This window comes from Homarus americanus, unplaced genomic scaffold (genome assembly GCF_018991925.1).
Source record: "Homarus americanus isolate GMGI-L3 unplaced genomic scaffold, GMGI_Hamer_2.0 scaffold48220, whole genome shotgun sequence".
NCBI classification, from domain to species: Eukaryota; Metazoa; Arthropoda; class Malacostraca; order Decapoda; family Nephropidae; genus Homarus; species Homarus americanus.
In genome coordinates, this window is record NW_024755060.1 from 2,986,321 (window position 1) to 3,009,630 (window position 23,310).

Here is a 23,310-nt window from a genome sequence, read left to right on the forward strand (position 1 = left end):
TACTGAACTGAACTGAACTCTACTGTACTGTATTGTACTGTCCTGTACTGAACTGTCTTGTACTGTATTGTACTGTACTGTACTGTATTGTATTGTACTGTACTGTACTGTACTGTATTGTACTGTACTGTACTGTACTGTATTGTATTGTACTGTACTGTATTGTACTGTACTGTACTGTACTATACTGTATTGTACTGTATTGTACTATACTAACTGTACTGTACTGAACTGTACTGTATTGTACTAAACTGAACTGTACTGTATTGTATTGTACTATACTGAACAAAACTGTACTGGGCTGTACTGTACTGAAATGTACTGTATTGTACTATACAGAACTGAACTGAACTGTACTGTACTGTACTGAACTGAACTGTATTGTACTATACTGAACTGTACCGTACTGTACTGAACTGTACTGTACTGAACTGTACTGAACTGTATTGTACTACACTGAACTGAACTGCACTGTACTGAACTGTCCTGAACTGTACTGAACTGTCCTGAACTGAACTGTATTGTACTATACTGAACTGTACTGAACTGAACTGAACTGTACTGAACTGTATTGTACTATAGTGAACTGTACTATACTGTACCGAACTGGACTGTACTGAACTGAACTGATCTGAACTGAACTGTACTATACTGAAATGTACTGATTTGAACTGTACTGTACTATACTGAACTGTACTGTACTGTACTGAACTGTACTATACTAAACTGAACTGAACAGTACTGTACTTAACTGAACTGTATTGTACTATACGAAACTGTACTGTACTGTACTGAACTGTACGGTACTGAGCTGTACTATACTGAACTGAACTGTACTGAACTGAACTGAACTGAACTGAACTGAACTGAACTGTCCTGTCCTGTACTGTACGGTACTATACTATACTGAACTGTGCTGAACTGTACTGAACTGTACGGTACTGTACTATACTATAGTGAACTGTACTGAACTGTACTGTACTGTAATGAACTGTACTATACTGAACTGTACTGTGCTGTACTGAACTGTACTGAACTGAACTAAACTGTAGTGTACTGAACTGTACTGAACTGAACTGTATTGTAGTGTACTGAGCTGAACTGAACTGTATTGTACTGTACTGTACTGTACTATACTGAACTGTAATGTAATGTACTGTACTGAGCAGTACTGAACTGTCCTGTAATGTACTGTACTGAACTGAACAGTCCTGTACTGTACTGAACTGTACTGAACTGAACTGTACTGAACTGTACTGTATTGAACTGTACTGCACTGAAGTGAACTGTACTGAACTGTAATGTACTGTACTGTACTGAACAGTCCTGTACTGTACTGAACTGTACTGAACTGTATTGTACTGAACTGTACTGTACTGAACTGTACTGAACTATAGTGTAGGGTACTTAACTGTACTGAACTGAACTGTAGTGTAGTGTACTGAACTGTTCTGTACTGTACTATACTGAACTGTAATGTACTGTACTGAGCTGTACTGAGCTGTCCTGTACTGTACTGAACTGAACAGTCCTGTACTGAACTGTACTGAACTGTACTGTACTGAACTGTACTGTACTGTACTGAACTATACTGAACTGTACTGTACTATACTGAACTGTACTATACTGAACTGTACTGTACTGAACTGTACTATACTGAACTGTACTGTACTGAACTGTACTATACTGGACTGTACTATACTGTACTGTACTGCACTGTACTGTATTGAACTGAACTGTACTGAACTGTACTGTACTTAACTGTATTGAACTGTAATGTACTGAACAAAACTGAACTGAACTGAACTGTACTGTACTGAACTGTATTGTACTGTACTGTACTGTAGTGTACTGAACTGTACTGTACTGAGCTGTATTGTACTGTACTGTACTGTATTGTATTGTACTGTACTGTACTGTACTGTACTGTACTGAACTGAACTGTACTGTACTGAATTACACTGTACTGTACTGAACTGTACTGAACTGAACTGTACTGTACTGTACTGTACTGTACTGAACTGAACTGTACTGTACTGTGCTGTACTGAGCTGTATTGTACTGTACTGTACTGAACTGTACTGAACTGAACTGTTCTGTACTGTACTGAATTACACTGTACTGCACTGTACTGAACTGTACTGAACTGTACTGCACTGTACTTTACTGAACTGAACTGAACTGTACTGAACTGGACTGTACTGTACTGAACTGAACTATACTGCACTGTATTGTACTGAACTGTACTGAACTGAGCTGTACTGTACTGTACTGAACTGCACTGCACTGCACCGAACTGTACTGAACTGAACTGTACTGTACTGCACTGTACTGTACTGAACTGAGCTGCACTGTACTATACTGAACTGTACTGTACTGTACTGTACTGTACTGTACTGTACTGTACTGTACTGAACTGCACTGCACTGAACTGAACTGAACTGCACTGCACTGCACTGAACTGAACTGAACTGTACTGTACTGTACTGTACTGTACTGCACTGTACTGAACTGTACTGAACTGAGCTGTACTGTACTGTACTGTACTATACTGAACTGTACTGTACTGTGTATAATGTGTGTTTGTGAATGTATACTATTTATGTGTGCATAATTTGTATAGTGTGTGTGTGTGTAAACATTACCAATAATAACAAATGCTAAATCATGATTAACATTCTAAAATCTTATATCTTGTTAAATACCTAATTTAGCCAACTGATGTAAAATTGTATGGTTAGGTTAAATTGGATTAAGTTAGGTTAGGTTAGGTTAGGGTAGGTGAGGTTAGGTTATAAAATATTAAATTTTAATTTAATCTGGTAAAAAATGAATAGGTTAAGTTAAATTACATTAAAATAGGTAAAACTAGATTAACACAGCTTAAACTTAGGTTTGGTTAGGTTAGGTTAAAATGGGTAAAAAATTCGATGAACACAGCTTAAAGTTAGGTTAAATTAACTTAACACAGCTTAAAGTAAGGTTATGTTAATTTGGGTTAAAAAACACACTGCTGTGTTGGTATGGTATGAATGGGTTAAGATAGGGTTAGGTTAGGTTAATCTGAGTTAACAACAGCACACACTCACCCTGCTGCGATAGTTGGATAAGCAGCTACTGCGGTAGGTTGGGCAGCAGCAGCAGCTACCCCATAGGCCCTCGCTGCAGCTGCAGTGTAGGCATTAGCCGCAGCTGCGTACCCCGCCTGCTGTGCCGTTGAAACAGAAAGTGTTGGGGTCTTAAGAAGCTGTGCCTGATTGACCGCAGCTGCTTGATTGACCGCAGCTGATTGGCCTAGTGCAGCTGCCGCAGCTTGCTGTAAATGAAAGGGTGTGGCTCTTCTTATTCATGCATAACACTCAGCCAGAACAGCAGCACAGCATAACATAACAGCAAGTGACATGACACAGCACATTTTGTAACCTAATGCAACACTAATATTGTACAGCATAACAGCACATAACAAAACACCATCACAGCACATAACAAAACACCATCACAGCACACAACATAACACCATCATAGCACATAACAAAACACCATCACAGCACATAACAAAACACCATCACAGCACATAACATAACACCATCACAGCACATAACAAAACACCATCACAGCACATAACAAAACACCATCACAGCACATAACATAACACCATCACAGCACATAACATAACACCATCACAGCACATAACAAAACACCATCACAGCACATAACATAACACAGCACACATTGCAACCCAATGTAACTATTCCAACATAACAGACACAACACAGCCTGATATAAAAGCACATAACACTATCACAGCACAACATAACACAGCACAACATAACACTATCACAGCACAACATAACAATATCACAGCACAACATAATACCGTAACAAGCATAATATAACATAGCATATCATGATGCAACTTTCAGTACACAATGCCACACTATTAACAGCATAACATAATGTAACAGCATTTAACATAACACTATCACAACACAATATACCATTATATAATGCAACAGCATGATTCTGACACAGCACAACATGACCTAACAGCACATTATATCATACTGTCAAAGCACAGCACAATGTGTCATATAGCCACTTTCACAGCGCATAATAATATTATATCATATATCACAGCACTCAACATGCATAACACAACACATAACACTATCACAGCACTCAACATGCATAACACAGTATAACACAACACATAACACTATCACAGCACTCAACATGCATAACACAGTATAACACAACACATAACACTATCACAGCACTCAACATGCATAACACAGTATAACACAACACATAACACTATCACAGCACTCAACATGCATAACACAGTATAACACAACACATAACACTATCACAGCACTCAACATGCATAACACAGTATAACACAACACATAACACTATCACAGCACTCAACATGCATAACACAGTATAACACAACACATAACACTATCACAGCACTCAACATGCATAACACAGTATAACACAACACATAACACTCTTATAACACTTTCACACACTCATAACACTCATAACATTATTTTTTTTTAAGGGGAATAGCCCACCCGGGCACAGGTCATCGACCCACAACAGGGCCTGGGGGTAATAAGAGTAAAAAGAAATTAAAAGTAGAAGAGAAAAAGATTATGTTAATTTACACCATGAAGATGCAGGAAAACCAGCTTATTGAAGTAAGACAGATTGGAAACACAGAAGAAGGCAGAGCATTTCACAGTTTGGCTGTGTGAGGAAAGAAAGATGTACTATAACTGGTTATTCTAGTGTGACCGACATCCACAGAGAAATGGTGAGCACCGCGGGCAAGTCGAGTGTTACGAGCCCACGGCCTTGCCGGCGGTACACAGGATGCCAAATCCACCGAACATTGTCCGTTAAAGTACCTGTAAAAGAGAGAGAGTGAAGCAACATTGTGGCGAAGAGAAAGGGAAGAGAGATTGTCAACTAAAGGAGGAGAGTTAATAAGACGAAATGCTCATAACACACTCATAGGACACTCATAACACTCTCATAACACACTCATAACCCTCATAACACACTCATAAACCTCATAACACTCATAAACCTCATAACACACTCATAAACCTAATAACACACCCATAACATTCATAACACTCATAACACATTCATAACACTTATAACACACTCATAACACTTATAATGACAAGACTAATTCCGGGCATTAGGAACCTCGAGTACAGAGACAGGTTTAAGCATCTAAATTTGCACTCCCTCGAGAGACGTAGAGTGAGGAGTGACATGATAGACGTGTATAGATGGAAGTGACATTACAAAGTTACTCAAACTATCCAACCAGGAGCGAATTCGTAACATTGGTTTTAAAATACACAAATTTAGATTTAAGCTCGAAATAGGTAAACAGTGGTTTGGAAATAGAGTAGTGGGTGAATGGAACAAGTTACCAAACATAAATATTGACTCAAATACACTGGATAGCTTCCAACACAGGTTGGATAGATATATGAGCAATAGGGGTTGGGTGTAAATGGGACTACCCAGTTTGGGCCAATAGGCCTGCTGCAGTTTCCTCCATTCTTTTGTTCTTATAAATCACTCACACCACTCATAAAACTCTTAACACTCATAACACAGTCTTAGCACTCATAACACTCACAACACATTCATAACAGACTCTTAACACTCATAAACACTCATAACACACTCATTACACTCTTAACACACTCAAAACACACTAATAACACACTCATAATACATTCATAAGAGACTCGTAACACTCATAACACATTCATAACACACTCATAACACTTAACATGCTCACAACACATTCATAACAAACTTTTAGCAACCATAACATATCATTGGCATGTTCTTAATGAATGCAAGGCAGGCATTGCATGCCCAGTAGAAAGCAAAATATATTCTTAAATACAATAGCTTCATCAATAATACAGATTTAATTTTAGAGTCTTCACCCAGGAAAGTCAAGGAAACTCAACGTCCCTCAATGCATGCAGAAGGATAAGCTGCGTGCCCTCAATGGACATATAGACTTAACCATCCTATCAATAACATGCTAAAATGAACTTTATTGTGTTGGAGCAAAAGGAATTTGAGACATTTTAGTTAAATTTAATATTTTTTCCATTAATAAGCCTGAAGTCTTATGTTCTACGGTGATATTATATTATCTAAGAGTTGTTCCATAAGAGTGGCTATTTAATAAGATTTCTGTCAATGTAATGGGTAGAAAATGCATGCACATCGAAAACTACATTCACTTGTCGAGGGGCTATATAGACCAGCGGTGGCTCTTCGTCAGCTGGACAAAACTGGTCCACATTATTATTTTTAATATTTCTAAATAACCCAACAGTCCACTTTCAGTTATAGTTTTTTCACTTGGGAAAGTAATTCAGTTTTCTGTTTTACTTGAAATAATAATTGGATCATATGAAAAAAATATTTACTAATTATTTAAATGTTCAACAATAAGATTATTGGCAACTTTACAGAGGGTCGGCATTGTGTATGATGCCTATGGCGCATTTTTTCCCAGCTGAGAAAAAATGCCCCGCCCCCTCCTCAAGAGTTACAGCTGATTGGCTGTTGCTAACCTGTCCGATTTTGTCCTGAGTAATGATGTTTTTGTAAATGAGTTTATTCATAATGACCGTTTCTGACAAGAAAGATATTTAACTAAATTATATAAAGATACATACCTTCATTATTTCAAACAGGAGCACGTAGGAAGTTTATCAGAAGTATTATACGTGAATTAACTGTTAAACTCGGGTAGCAAATTCACGCTTCCAGCGGATGCATTTAATATATACTTATTTTTACCCACAATAAGGCATACTAAGACAAATTACATATCAGTAATACTATATTATGCGAAAACAACATTTTAAAAGATCAGAATCACATTGAAATATTACACGGCCGTCAACGGCGGGAAATATGACTGCGAACTACAGAACTTCATATTTTTCCCGCCTCTGCTGAAGGCCGTGTAATATTTCAATGTGATTCTGATCTTTTAAAATGTTGTTTTTGCATAATGTACTTTTTCTGTGAGTTGGAACCAATTACCCAATATCCCATTCAAATAATAGATTTGGTTAACGAACGACTCTGTGGAACCAATTGTGTTTGTTAACTGAGGGACCACTGTATTTGATTTGATAGCTGATACATGTGGTGTTTTGCATGCCTCATCAGTGCAACAACAGTACACCAATTTAACATAATCATAACACTCATAACATTCATAACACACTCATAACACATTCATAACAGACTCATAACACTGATAACACATTCATAACACACTCTTAACACTGATAACACATTCATAACACACTCATAACACTGATAACACATTCATAACACACTCTTAACACTGATAACACATTCATAACACACTCTTAACATGGATAACACATTCATAACACACTCTTAAGACTGATAACACATTCATAACACACTCATAACACACTCTTAACACTGATAACACATTCATAACACACTCTTAACACTGATAACACATTCATAACACACTCATAACACACTCTTAACACTGATAACACATTCATAACACGGATAACACATTCATAACACACTCTTAAGACTGATAACACATTCATAACACACTCATAACACACTCTTAACACTGATAACACATTCATAACACACTCTTAACACACTCTTAACACTGATAACACATTCATAACACACTCTTAACACACTCATAACACTGATAACACATTCATAACACACTCATAACACACTCTTAACACGGATAACACATTCATAACACACTCTTAAGACTGATAACACATTCATAACACATCCATAACACACTCATAACACACTCATAACACATCCATAACACACTCATAACACATTCATAACAGACTCATAACACTCATAACACATTCATAACACACTCATAGCACATTCATAACACACTCATAACATTCATAACAGACTCTTAACACCCATAACACATTCATAACACATCCATAACACACTTCTAACACACTCTTAACACACTCATAACACACTCTTAACATTCATAACACATTCATAACAGACTCTTAACACTCATAACACATTCATAACAGACTCTTAACACCCATCACACACTCATAACACATTCATAAAAGACTCATAACACATTCATAACACTCATAACACACTCTTAACACCCATAACACACTCCTAACACATTCATAACACACTCTTAACACTCATAACACACTCCTAACACATTCATAACACGCTCTTAACATTCATAACAGACTCTTAACACCCATCACACACTCATAACAGACTCATAACACATTCATAACACACTCATAACACATAACAGACTCATAACACTCATAACACATTCATAACACTCAAAACACACTCTTAACACCCATAACACACTCTTAACACAGTTATAACACACTCATAACACTCATAACCTCTCATAACACACTCATAACACTCTTAACACTCATAACCTCTCATAACACACTCATAACACTCTTAACACTCATAACCTCTCATAACACACTCATAACACTCTTAACACTCATAACCTCTCATAACACACTCATAACACTCTTAACACCCATAACCTCTCATAACACACTCATAACACTCTTAACACTCATAACCTCTCATAACACACTCATAACACTCTTAACACTCATAACCTCTCATAACACACTCATAACACTCTTAACACTCATAACTTCTCATAACACATTCATAACACACTCTTAACACTCATAACCTCTCATAACACACTCTTAACACCCTTAAAGCTCATAAACACACTCATAGCACACTCGTAAAACTCATAACATACTCATAACACAGCCATAACTAACAAACTAACTTCCTGATACTCATGAAAAACAAGTGAATATAACATAAGAATCTAAGAATGGAGGAAACTGCAGCGGGTCTATTGGCCCATACTGGACAGTCCCATTTACACCCAACCCCTACTGCGCATATATCCATCCAACCTGTGTGAAGCTATCCAGTATTGAGTTAATGATAATGCTTGGTAACTTGTTCCATTCGTCCACTACTCTATTTCCAAACCAGTGTTTACCTATTTCACACCTAAGTCTAAATTTGTCTAATTTAAAACCATTGTTAGGAGTTCGCTCCTGGTTGGATAGTTTGAGTACCTTTGTAATGTTCCCATTGTTTAGCCCTGACTTCCATTTATACACCTCTATCATAAACTATAAAAAAAGGTCATATACACGCAATCATTTAAACAAGCAAGTCATGTAAACAAATAATCATGTCAACACATAGTCAAAGAAACAAACACAGCCACAAATAACTAAATAGCCTTGTAAACAAATACATTCTTGACATCCAAACAAAGACACCCATGAAACATAAACAAAACAATCCAAAACATTTTACAACAAACAGGCAAACAAGCATTACAAGCCAGTCAAACCATGAATGACATGATGCAAACAATAATTAAAAACATGCAAGCTATTATTACAAACAAGTCAACTGCTGATTAATATTATGCTAAATGTAAATCCAAAGAATTTACTTAATCTCTTAATGACAATGCAAACAATCATTACAAAACATTACTTAAACAATATGCAGACAAGCCAAAAAATACTACAAACAATTAAACATTATGGTTTGCAAAATACCAAGCTCATTATAAACTGTATACAAAATTGAATAACTATATACACAAGCAAGAGATCGTCACAAACAAGTTTTTTAAATAGTGAGTGACATTATGCACAAAAAAATTATTTAAAGAATGAAACACGATGCAATCAAGCAGGACAATATACGTACATAACTATAAAATTCATGTCTTGTGTACATATTTACATGTACACACAGTAAAACATACATTCATGTCTTGTGTATATATTTACATGTACACACAGTACAAAAAAATCTGTCCAAATGGTCCCATGAAATTGAAAATGATCAATATAACTTACCAAGACAACTCATGTTGTCTTGGTAAGGTTGTCAAAATGATCAATATAACTGGTGTTGTCTTGGTAAGGTTGTCAAAATGATCAATATAACTGGTGTTGTCTTGGTAAGGTTGTCAAAATGATCAATATAACTGGTGTTGTCTTGGTAAGGTCAAAATGATCAATATAACTCATGTTGTCTTGGTAAGGTTGTCAAAATGATCAATATAACTCATGTTGTCTTGGTAAGGTTGTCAAAATGATCAATATAACTGGTGTTGTCTTGGTAAGGTTGTCAAAATGATCAATATAACTCGTGTTGTCTTGGTAAGGTTGTCAAAATGATCAATATAACTCATGTTGTCTTGGTAAGGTTGTCAAAATGATCAATATAACTCATGTTGTCTTGGTAAGGTTGTCAAAATGATCAATATAACTCATGTTGTCTTGGTAAGGTCAAAATGATCAATATAACTGGTGTTGTCTTGGTAAGGTTGTCAAAATGATCAATATAACTCATGTTGTCTTGGTAAGGTCAAAATGATCAATATAACTGGTGTTGTCTTGGTAAGGTTGTCAAAATGATCAATATAACTCATGTTGTCTTGGTAAGGTTGTCAAAATGATCAATATAACTCATGTTGTCTTGGTAAGGTTGTCAAAATGATCAATATAACTCATGTTGTCTTGGTAAGGTTGTCAAAATGATCAATATAACTCATGTTGTCTTGGTAAGGTCAAAATGATCAATATAACTGGTGTTGTCTTGGTAAGGTTGTCAAAATGATCAATATAACTCATGTTGTCTTGGTAAGGTTGTCAAAATGATCAATATAACTCATGTTGTCTTGGTAAGGTCAAATACATTGTCTGTGGTCTCATATCATTTTTTACTGTGTGTACAGATGTCAGATGTACAAGTACTGGATGTACACAAATAATTCTTCGTATATACTTTCTTTGGTTCAAGCAAACTAGACCCATGCTGGACATGCATAAATATATACACATACAGACACACACAGCATTATAAATACTGTATATATATACACACACACACAAACAAAACACACATTAAAATACCTATTTTTAACTCTTGATTACACAAAAAACAACAAAGCAAACACTGTTTACACAAACAGAAAGCAAACAATCTTTACACAACATACATATATAAAAAAATTCATGATATATTGTTAACATATGGATATACTTGTTTACAATTGGTTACCTTGAGTTTGTTGCTTTGTTTGCCCTGTTTGTTGACCTGTTTACCTCATGGCTCTCCTAGTCACCACATGACTTGCTGCTAATATTGTTTACAGTTGTTTACAATCATACAATTAATTATAAACATGCACATTGTTTGTTTACAGTCATGCATATAGTTTGTTTACTCATACATAGTTTGTTTACAGTCATGCATATAGTTTGTTTACTCATACATAGTTTGTTTACAGTCATACATATTGTTTATTTATTTATACAAAGTTTGTTTAGTCATATGCAGTTTGTTTACAGTCATGCATATTGTTTGTTTACTTGTTTACATACTGTCAAACATTTATTCACTTTTGTTTGCATACCATCATGCTATTGTCTAGTTTACATACTGTCATGTTATTGTTTATTTATTTACATAATGACATGTTATTGTTTAATTGTTTACATACTTTCATGCTATAGTTAAATTGTTCAAATACTGTCATATTATTGTTTACAAACTGCCATGCTATTGTTAAATTGTTTACATACTGTCATGCTATTGTTTATTTGTTTACATACTGTCATGATATTGCTTATTTGTTTACATAGTCATGCCATTGTTTGTTTACATTCTGTCATGCCATTACTTATTTGTTTACATGAAAATCATGCTATTGTTGTCATGCTATACTGTAGTCTAAATAAACAGGAAAAAATACAGAGATATTTTAAAAGGTGTTTGTGGTTAGTGCAAACTATCAGACAAAATCTGCTATTTGTTTACATTCACAGGTAAACAAAGCAACAAAAAAGGCCTTAGTAAGGAGGGGGTGATTTTTTGGCTGTGTACATGTGTCAAAAAGACAAACAAAATGCAAACTTCTCAAAAATCACACAAGCAACACATTAGTGATTAAAGTAAATACTTCAAAATTGCTAATAACTAGAAGTGCTTTAATAGCAAACAGGATTACTTGCAAACAAAAATATAGAAAATTCCCCATAAAAATGCTGAAAAGGGTGGTTACTAATCATGCTGAAGACAATATTGAAGGCAAACAATGCAAACAAATATATAGTTAAGCCTTTAGGCAAACAAGGCAAACAAGCTATCATGAGCGCATAGCCACTCCCTTTCACTTATCTACATTACAAGTTCATTGTAAACAAATGTAAGCAATGCCTTGTTTACAGTATTTAAATGAGTTCATTGTAAACAATTATCTGTTTACATTTCACTACTCATTGTAAACAAAGGACAAAAAATCCTTGTTTAAAGGAAAAATCACTAGTGCATTGTAAATCATCTTGTTTATGGAATAAACCATCAGATCATTGTTAACAAAGAAAGCAAGACTTGTTTACAATATGTAAATCATTAGTTCATTGTAAACAAGATTAAACAATGTTTTTTGTAATGTTCTTATAATTATTTTAATGTAAACAAGAAAAGCAACACCTTGTTTACCTGACAGGTCACTAGTGAACTGTAAACAACTCATTGTTTAAATGTCACTTTTCATTGTAAAAAAATACATCTAATATTAATTAATTTGGTTGTGCTTTAATTACAATATAAATAATGAATAAACTGATTTCCTCTTTTGCAACATAAACAATCAATCAAACATTGGTTTCCTTGTTTACAATAGAAGCAATCAAATATTATGTTCCTGTTTGCAATATAACCAATTATCAAACTATTTTTCTTGTTTGCAATATAAATAATGATTCCAACTATGCTTTCTTGTTTGCTTTATAAACAATTAATCAACTATTTTCTTTGCTTGCAATATCAATTATGTAAAAATTCTATAAAAAATGTAGGCCACACTGCATTCATTTTTATCAAAATATTCAATTTAAAAAAAATGCTACAATTTTGGCCAAAATTGGACACATGTGATTAAAACTGGACACTGACTCAGATATGTAAACAAAATAATGGCTTGTAAACAAATATTTGTTGTTTACAAAGATACTTTAAAATGGTATATAAACCAAAGTTGTTTATAGAGCTAAAGTAAAAAATTTAAAGTTATTTGCATCAATTCTTATATAAAATTAATGTTTACAATTACTTACCAGATTTACACATTACTTCCAAGTAACTCGTCATGTTTGCATTGTTTATGTTACTTACCAGACACTTATGGTCAAAATTGAACACTTGTGGTCAAAACTGGACACATGTGATCAAAAATGGACACTTGTGGTCAAAACTGAATAAGTTGTTTTCCACACCTACAATAATATATTACAGTTTGTTTATACTGTTCAGTGTTTGTATTACATACCTGATTTACTTGTAGTGATGTGGCTGAGGCAGCTTGAGCAGCTAAGAAGGGGTCATAATAAACACCACTGCAAATAAGGCAAACAAAATCATATATTTAGACCTTCAATGGAAACCATGTATTTAGACCTTGAGTGTTTACACAACTTGTAAAATGCAAACAACTTAAGTTATTTTAACTATAATAGCTCCTGTTTACACATGTGAGAGGTAGACATTTTCTGTTTACAAATGTGAGGCAGATAAAATAACTCCTCTTCTCAGTTGTAAATTAAGTAAACAAATTTATATTCTGTTTACATTCCTAATTTGACAGGTAAAATAAAGTTGTTTACATAGCTAATTGATCAAGTAATATTTATACCTTATACTATTATTATTTTTTTAATTAATATTAAATTGGAAATATCTCAAAATATATTAAATTAATTCACATAATCTCAAACTGAATTAACCTATATATCTCTATTTAATCTTGAAATACATATAATTAAAAATAAGTTCTTATTCTAATTAATTCTTATTATAACTTTTAATAGTAGGTAAGACTAGCCTAGTTAAATTAACAGATACGGTATATATATATATATATATATATATATATATATATATATATATATATATATATATATATATATATATATATATATATATATATATATATATATATATATATATATATATATATATATATCCTGTATCTTAAATAATTAAATAGACACATCTTAAATCAAATTACTACAATATTTATATTTGTAAATTAATTTGGAACAATGTATAAAAGTTATATACTAATGTAATTCCTATATAATCAAAACCTTAAATAATTATATAGAAATAACTTGAGCCTATAATGATTAACTTTATATAATTGATATACAGTAACTAGTTCAAATTCTTAATGTCTAAAATTAATTCCTATGTAATGTACATTAAATTAAACATGACAAAATACTTAATTCTTAGATATAATTAATATATTATTATATTAATTAATTATGAATTATATATCTTTCCTATAATTGATTATATTCATATATTTCCCGTTTTGTCCTGAATTTCATGAAAATAATCAATTATAAATCAAGAAATACAATCTATTAATCAGTGAAGACTCTTAGATATAAAAACATTAAATTAAAGACTGATGACTGCAATTAACTGTTAATTAATTGAAAAATATACTGACCATTTATTAACTGCTACAGTTGTGACGTCATCGGGGGAGATTCCTTAGCAGTTAACAGTTAAGGTGACTTAAAACTGAATGTTCTGGCTATGGCCAGTTTATTATACTTATCTGACTTTGAACAATTTAAAATACTTTACCACTTAACTATACTTAACTGGATTTGAACAGTTTAAAATGCCAGTTAATTATAAATGACTGGACTTTTAACAGTCCAAGAGACAATAACTGGCCTTGAAGAGTTTATGGTCCAGTTAATATCATTAGACTGACTGTTAACTGGAATTAAACAATTTACATTCCAGCTAAGGTCACTAGACTGACTACTAACTGAAATTAAACAGTTTTACATCCAGTTAAGTTCCCTAGACTGACTGACTTGACGAAGATGTACTGGTCATCAATCCATCCACACTAACAGTCAATAGACCGACTGAAAAGTGACTGGAGATCAATACAGTCAAGGAATTCAAATGACTGTTTGACTTGATGTCTAAGCCACAAACAGTCAACCAATTGATTGTAGAATGACTGGATTTATTATAAATCACTCTAAACAGTCAACCAACTGATTGTATATGAACTGAATTAACTGGAGATAAACTAGACATCAATCCAATGCCTCTGACAGTCAACCAATTAACTGTAGAGTAACTGGACCAGTCTAATCCACCCTAATATTCTATATTACTTACATTTTAAAGTTACCAAAAAACTGTTCCTACTTACCATTTTAAACCAGTTTTATCCACTTACCACTTAGTCATAAACCAGTTAAATCAACTTACCATTCATGAAACAGTCAGTTATTTTCACTTACCACATATAGACCAGTCAGTCAACACTTACCAGACTTAAACCCTCAAACGGTCATGTTCTTGTCATGTAATTGGACTAGTTTAATTGGTTTTTCCCATTAAAACAGACTGTAGAGGTATAATGGTTTTCTTAGCTCATTAATAAACCTCTATAATTGGTTTTATGGGTTTACTTGACCCATTAAACAAGATATATTAAAACCAATGACAGATTAAACAAATGTGGGTATAAATTAGTTTTCAAAATGTGATTTAATGAGGTTTTCAGTGAAGATAAATTGGTTTATTTTCACAGGAACTTCGATAAACCATGATAGGTGAAGTTAAAACGACATATATGTAGATCACACAGAGAAATGTCAAGTTAAACCAACATTTATGTGGAGTAAACCATGAAATTTCCAAGTTAAACCAAGAAATATCCCGTCAAAGCAACATTTTTGAGGATTAAACCAAGAAATGTCGATTTCAACCAACAAAACTCCAAGTTTAAAATACATATGTCATGCTAAACCAGTAAAAACACATTATAAAATCCCCACATTGGTTTAAATGTATAGATCGTCAACCATGCGTTTGTCTGTCTCCAAACGCGTGTCAGTCTGTCTGTCTGAATGTCTAAGAGGAAGGTGTTTTAGTGCTATCTACACCCCAGTTGTTAATTATAAACCAAATTAGTCTAATTAAGCACAAATGCCCTCATATGGTTTATAAAATTAAACCTGTATCATCTAATGCAAAGATAGATAGATAGATAGAGATAGATAGATGGATAGCACAGTTATTGTACAGACAGATATAATCACCTTCAAGTCCCAATAATAACAAGCGCAAAACCGTGCTATTTTTTTCTTGCGTGTGCAAATATCCTTAGCAAACACACATTCAAACATAGAAATTCTACGTTTCTCTATATTACGTTTGGGGTATAAGGCTCTCTGGTGTTTGGTGTTTAGCTGTGCCGTGTTTTGTTTTGGACTGCATTTTTTCCCCTACATTTAATATTTCATTGTTTATTTTTTCCCTACATTTAATTTTTCATTGTTTATTTTTTCCCTGCAGCTTCCCTGTTTTGATATTTTAAAGGTTTCTGTAGATGATTCAACACATTTATTTTTCCTGCATTTTTTTTAAAGATGTATTTTGACATTTTGTTTATAAATAGTTGTGTTTTGATTTTGTTTTTTCTGGCATTATAGGTATAATTTTTTATAGTTTGCATTTTGCTTACATTAAGTATTTTCAAACGTTTCATTCTTCGTTAAGTAGTGCATTTGGTTTTGTATTGATGTATTTTTGTCTTTTTTGGTGTTTTATCCATTCGCTTTAACACGTTTATCTGTTTTAGGTGCACTTTTTTCTTTCACTATACTGTAGTGCATTTAATTAAAAAGCAATAATCAAACATCAATAAAATCACTAAATTGCCTTAAATTACACTGTTTAAAAGCTTAAACGCCTTCACATACTGATATAATGGTAAACTAATGCTGTTTATTGTACTAAACAGATTGGAAACTTAAATGAAGATTATTACCATATTTACCAAATGAAAGAGGAATATAAAGCCCCATATACAGTAAATATTTTGTGCATCTAAACCAGAATTCAAACTGCAATAAACAAATCCTTCCAATACTAATTCACGTTAAACTAATACATTGATTCCTAAGTCATGTTAAATCAATTCTTTCAATGCTAAACAAATATCAAACCAATATTTTGGGTCCCAAACGAATATTAAACAAATATTTTGGTATCTTACTGAATAATAAACACCATGGAAGCAAATACAATCTTAAACCAATATTTCAACAGTCATAGAGAGTAAACACTCCAAAACAAATTCTCGACACAGTTTAACACACATTTCGTATGCTTGAAAAAATGCCCATATCTTAAAGTTTAATAATCTGGGTATTTTCCTTCGATGTGCATTAAGAGATCGGGAGAAAAACGACCGGGATCTTAGCTCATACCCATCAAAAACTTCCTAGATAATAAATGGGCATAAAACATTTGTATTTTCTTCAGTGCTTCTTACTATAGTACTGAAAAAATGCCCCATATGTGTATATAACCTTGGGAATTTGTTCAATTTCTCAATAAACCATTGAAAAAATACCAATACAGGGATTTTCCTTCAATGGGTCATCAAAAATAAATAAAAAATTACCCAAATGGTTATAAAACCCTAAGATTTTCTTCTCTCTCTCAATTGACCATCGAAAAAACAAACAGATACACAATAATATGCAGGCATTATTCCAAACAAATAAACAACTGAATAATACCTATGAGCAGTCCAGGTCACATATTTGTCCAATACATTAAAAAAACAAGATTTAGAATTGTACATTCCCAAAAACCTCAATAAGCCATATTCACTATACAGAAAATTATATGACTAGTGTAAGGTGGTTTTGTGACAATCAGCAACAGGTTAGGCCAGGTTTGAGCTGTCATATGACGATAGAGTGTCACATACCAGTCAGATTTCAAGTTACGTTAGTTTTTATTGTTTTTGTGAAGTGGTTTGTGTGTCACTCTGAGTTTCAGGTGTCATATGATGGTAGTGTCATATGACAGACAAATTTCAAGTTAAATTTCAAGTTAATTTCAAGTTAATTAGGTATTGTACCACTTCACTTCTGGGTCGACTAGAGACACCCAGCAATAATAATATAAAAACTAGGCCTTGCCATTTCTAAACCTGGCTTAACCTAGCTACGTAACCCCACACACACTACAAACGCAGAATGTTGGCGTGATACACAACCACGGCAACTTGCTCACCACTTACGGCATATCCTCACAGTCGAGTGTCTGGGTTAGCATTTACATATACTGTATATATTACAGTAACTGTTTGTTTTGTTTTGTGATATAAATAAAAATAACCATTTTTTTGTTTGGCAAAACTATATGATAGTCAAAGTAACTGTTTGTATTGTTTGACAATATGACAGTCAATTTAACTGTTTTCCTATAAAAGAATTGTGTTTTACAGAAAGGAGGAATACAGATTAATTTAACCATCAGGCTATTTTAGATTATACCACCAGTTTGCCTTGATACAGACCTCAATCAGTTTGGACTTGGGGTCTTCAATAGATAGTATAAACCCATATACTGTAATTATGCAAATTAATTCTAAAATTTGGTTCCTCTGGTAATGGTGTAACCAGAAAAGACTTTCAGGTCTGTGGGAGATGGTGCAACGTACACCATCTAAATCTCAGTTTTGAATCATCTGGTGGATGTTGTAATCAAATTAGCTATTAACTTTAAGATCCCTGAAAGAAGGTGAAAAATTACACCAACCAAATGTTCAATTTTGTTACTCTAAGTGACTTTCAGTAAACAATTACTCCTTAATATTACGTCGACATGTGAGAATATGCACGCTTGTCTGTGGTGTTTGTACTGGATAGAGATAGATTGGAGAGACAGTCTGCAACGCGCTCCTTTACGCAATGCGAGATAAAATGAGTGTTTCTTAACGTTTGTTTTATTACATTTGTCTGGTCAAAATAAGGAAATTCCATGTTTATTTATGTTTGCGACAAGTGAGCTAATTAACACTTACATTTTCATCCTATAGCAACAATTTCATTATTTATCATTTCGGCCAATGAAACAATTCAATTCAACAGTTATTTATGTTTGTGACCAATGAGAGAATTTAATATTTATGCATTTGTTCAATTAGCAATTCATTATTTACCTTATCGACAAATGTAGCAACTCAAAGTTTATCTTTCCAATCAATGAAACAGTTTTGTCTATTTTTTTTTTATGAACAAAACACTAAAATATTTACTCTTTTGTACAATGATTTAATCAGTTAGAGTATATATCTTTTTGACTGATGAGGCAAAGAAAAGTTATTTATCTTTGTGACAATTGAGGGAATTTTCTATTTTTTATTTTTTTTTTTGACTACCGAGACTAATTGATATTACGTTTTTTACCAATGACCCAACTTGATAATGTTTTTGACCAATGAGGTAACTTGATTTTTGAACCAATGGGGTACATCATAATAGCCCTCAATCACGGAGGCCCTCACAATAGCCCTCCTCTTATATTTGGGTTCAAAATGCCCCTTAATCACAATGGCCCTCAACTTGGAACTCTTATATACAGCTCAGGATAGCCTTAAACTTTGACGCTTCTGGACGATATCATAACCAGAAGCTTCAAAGCCCTTGATATGATAAAAGACAAGGCTCTTTCATCTGCAGAGCCACTGGAAAATTTTAAAATGAACCAATAAGCCCAGTATGTGATAAACGACCCTTCAACTGTCATATGACAATTTAAGAGTGAAGGAGCCTTTACCATGGAGCCTATGGAGAATGGCAGGTGTAATGAGTGTCAAGTATCAAAACTCCAACTCCACAACTTTAGGACCTCCAGAAGATGGTCAATGTACCCTCGGCACATTATGATGGTAAGGAAATGCCCCTCAACTGTATGCTCTCTGGTAGATGGTACAAACTCATCAATCTGTGTTATGAGTGTAAAAGAACGTCCCACCCCTCAACATACTCCAGGAGTGTTGTGGCAATAATGGAGCTTCACCCTCAGAAGATGGTCAACATATCACCTTTCAACTTTAAGATGGTCAACGTGTCTTCCCTCAATATCAGGACCTCCAGAACACGGTCAACATACCACAGGTGCAATGTGGAATTAAAGGAGTTTCCGTTACCTCTCCTTTAGGATTTCTGGATGATAGAGTGAATAGTAACCCTAAACTATAAAGCCTCTTGAAGATGATCAACAATACTATGGGAACTTTGTGGTAGTAGAGAAGCATCCTTGAATGTACTACAGGAATGGTGGAAGAGGGGTAAGGAAACGCCCCTCAACGTATCGCTGGAGCATTATGGCGGTAAAGATATGCCCCTCAATGAACCATGAGAATGTTGCAGTGGTAGAGGAACACCCCTCAACATTCCACAAATGTTATAGCGGTAAAGGAACTGGATGATGACAAACCCGGGAGTGATACAGGGGCTGGATGATGACCGACGTACCCTTGGAGCAGCAAAGGGTCCGTTTGATGACTAATGTACCCCGGGAACAATAAAAGGACTGGACGATGATCGACGTACCCCGGGAGCGGTAAAGGAGCGCGCGTTGCAGCAATAACCCAGAGAGTTGGGAGAGTAATGGAGACTTACGGTGTGTAGCCATGCAGGGCGGCCGTAGAGGCAGCAGTTAGTGGGGTGGGATGCCGTGCAAGGGCAGCTGCCGGATATGACCGACCTCGGCCGCGCTGGATGGCAACCCCTCTCAGGGCGGCGGCTGCAGTCGCTGCCATGCAAAATATGTTGATTTACATTCATTACAGGCAATAACTCATTCAACAGGCATGAGTCTGTGACGAATGCCTTCCTTCTGCATTTTCTGACGTCATTTCTCGTTTTTCGGTCTGAACTTAAATGTGATCTTATGCTAAACTAACACATTTTCTTGTGTTCGTCTTTTTTAATGCTTAATGATTGATAAAACGCTAAATTAACTCATTTTCTGGTGCCTTATGTGTTGATTTTAACAATTGATGACATGGTAAGATGCCCTTTGTGGTGTTCTTAACATTTCATAACATGAAAATATGCTAAATTAATGTCTTTTCTGATGTTTTAGTAACAATTAAATGTTAAATTTGTCTCAAATCCACAAAAAAATGACAATTTTAACCATCCTGTAAGCCATCTTTGTTGTTAACTCTAACCTTGAAGTTAAGAATTAGATATGAAATTAAGCTTAAATTTAACAATATGATCTACCCCGTAATAAAACTTTTACTTAACCAGTCATCTAACACTTTCAACAAACGAATTAATGCTGGTAGGGATGTGTTGTGACAAGATACAACACATTTAACTTATTAACATGATAAAAACAGCTGGTGGGGACAAAGTATCTGCTTTATCTTTTTTTTACATCAAAATACACTTAAATTAACCCATTTATCACTGTAATAAGAAATTTAACATACTGTATATTTAACAGCCAAAACTTATGCACGATGTATATGAATAAAAATTAATATACAGTACTGTATTTAGTAATTTGAACATACAGTAGTAACACCATATCTCATTTAATGTAACTCACTTTCCAAATTTTAACATCAGGAGGATATTAACATAAATTAACATCCCAATTCTACGCAGGAATACGTTTGTTTGAGTAGTAACATTATTATAGAAATCAAGAATATGTATATGCTTAAGTCTTTGATCATTTTAACACTATAATTACTTAACCCATCTTCTGAATTTAGCATTATAAAATGGAATTTAACACAATTCAACACTTAAAATGTGTAATTTCACTTATCTAACACCTTAATTGAGGTGTGTGTTTGAGACAGTGACAAAGTTTACCTGTAATATCCCACTTCATATATTTTGATTTTTAACATCTTAAAGAAGTAATTTAACATATTCAACACCTAAAATGAGGCATGTTAATATACCTAACATCTCTACCAGCTAAAATGCATAACTTTGCAGTTTTTAATCCAAAATAAACAACTCAACCAATCTGACCTAAAAACAAGAGACGTACTCAACAATGCAGAAGCAGGGCAACGAAGCCGTAGGCCATACAGTTAAAAACTTCCCAACCGGCCTATTTTAGACCAACTAACTGAGAACACAAGCTTCTTCAATCTGACAGTAATATAACATTCAGTGCAGGTAAATAATTCTACTACAGAGGGGGGTAGGTAAAAAAGTGCACTGCAAATATTGAGAAATTACCATAATGTTATATGATTCTAGATGTAGTATACAGTGATACCTTTATCTTCCGGACTAAGATTCAGTGTCTGTTAGATGTGAGACCCCATCTTACAGGCTTGGGATTCAGTGTCTGTTAGATGTGAGACCCCCCATCTTACAGGCTTGAGATTCAGTGTCTGTTAGATGTGAAACCCCCATCTTACAGGTTTGGGATTCAGTGTCTGTTAGATGTGAAACCCCCATCTTACAGGCTTGAGATTCAGTGTCTGTTAGATGTGAGACCCCCATCTTACAGGCTTGGGATTCAGTGTCTGTTAGATGTGAAACCCCCATCTTACAGGCTTGGGATTCAGTGTCTGTTAGATGTGACCCCCATCTTACAGGCTTGGGATTCAGTGTCTGTTAGATGTGAAACCTCCATCTTACAGGCAGGATTCAGTGTCTGTTAGATGTGAGACCCCATCTTACAGGCTTGGGATTCAGTGTCTGTTAGATGTGAAACCCCCATCTTACAGGCTTGGGATTCAGTATCTGTTAGATGTGAAACCCCCATCTTACAGGCTTGGGATTCAGTGTCTGTTAGATGTGAAACCCCCATCTTACAGGCTTGGGATTCAGTATCTGTTAGATGTGAAACCCCCATCTTACAGGCTTGGGATTCAGTGTCTGTTAGATGTGAAACCCCCATCTTACAGGCTTGGGATTCAGTGTCTGTTAGATGCGAAACTCCATCTTACAGGTTTACCTCTCCATTAGATAAAGGCAAAGGCTTCAATCTAATAAGCTTATTTTGAGAGTCTGTTAGTCTGTTACATGGAGGCTTCACATATAACAGATTCTCCTTCTCCTCTACAAAGTCTGTTACATGGAGGCTTCACATACAACAGACTCCCCTTCTCTACACAGTCTGTTACATGGAGGCTTCACATACAACAGACTCCCCTTCTCTACATAGTCTGTTACATGGAGGCTTCACATACAACAGACTCCCCTTCTCTACACAGTCTGTTACATGGAGGCTTCACATACAACAGACTCCCCTTCTCTA

At 34.4% G+C, this 23,310-nt stretch overlaps 1 protein-coding gene across 9 annotated transcripts in view; it reads right to left on the minus strand.

Moving 5' to 3' along the window:
• LOC121856380 (RNA binding protein fox-1 homolog 1-like) overlaps positions 1-23,310 on the minus strand; it is a 131,686-nt gene that overhangs the window by 13,707 nt on the left and 94,669 nt on the right. For 5 of the 9 annotated variants that reach the window (XM_042351919.1, XM_042351917.1, XM_042351916.1 and 2 more), the window contains 3 exons: positions 20,691-20,823; positions 13,493-13,559; positions 3,090-3,316 (listed from right to left, as the gene is read on the minus strand). In XM_042351919.1, the coding sequence (XP_042207853.1) occupies positions 3,090-3,316; positions 13,493-13,559; positions 20,691-20,823 (427 nt within the window). The remainder of the gene's footprint in view (positions 1-3,089; positions 3,317-13,492; positions 13,560-20,690; positions 20,824-23,310) is intronic. The other 4 variants (XM_042351924.1, XM_042351922.1, XM_042351923.1 and 1 more) reach the window with 2 other exon arrangements.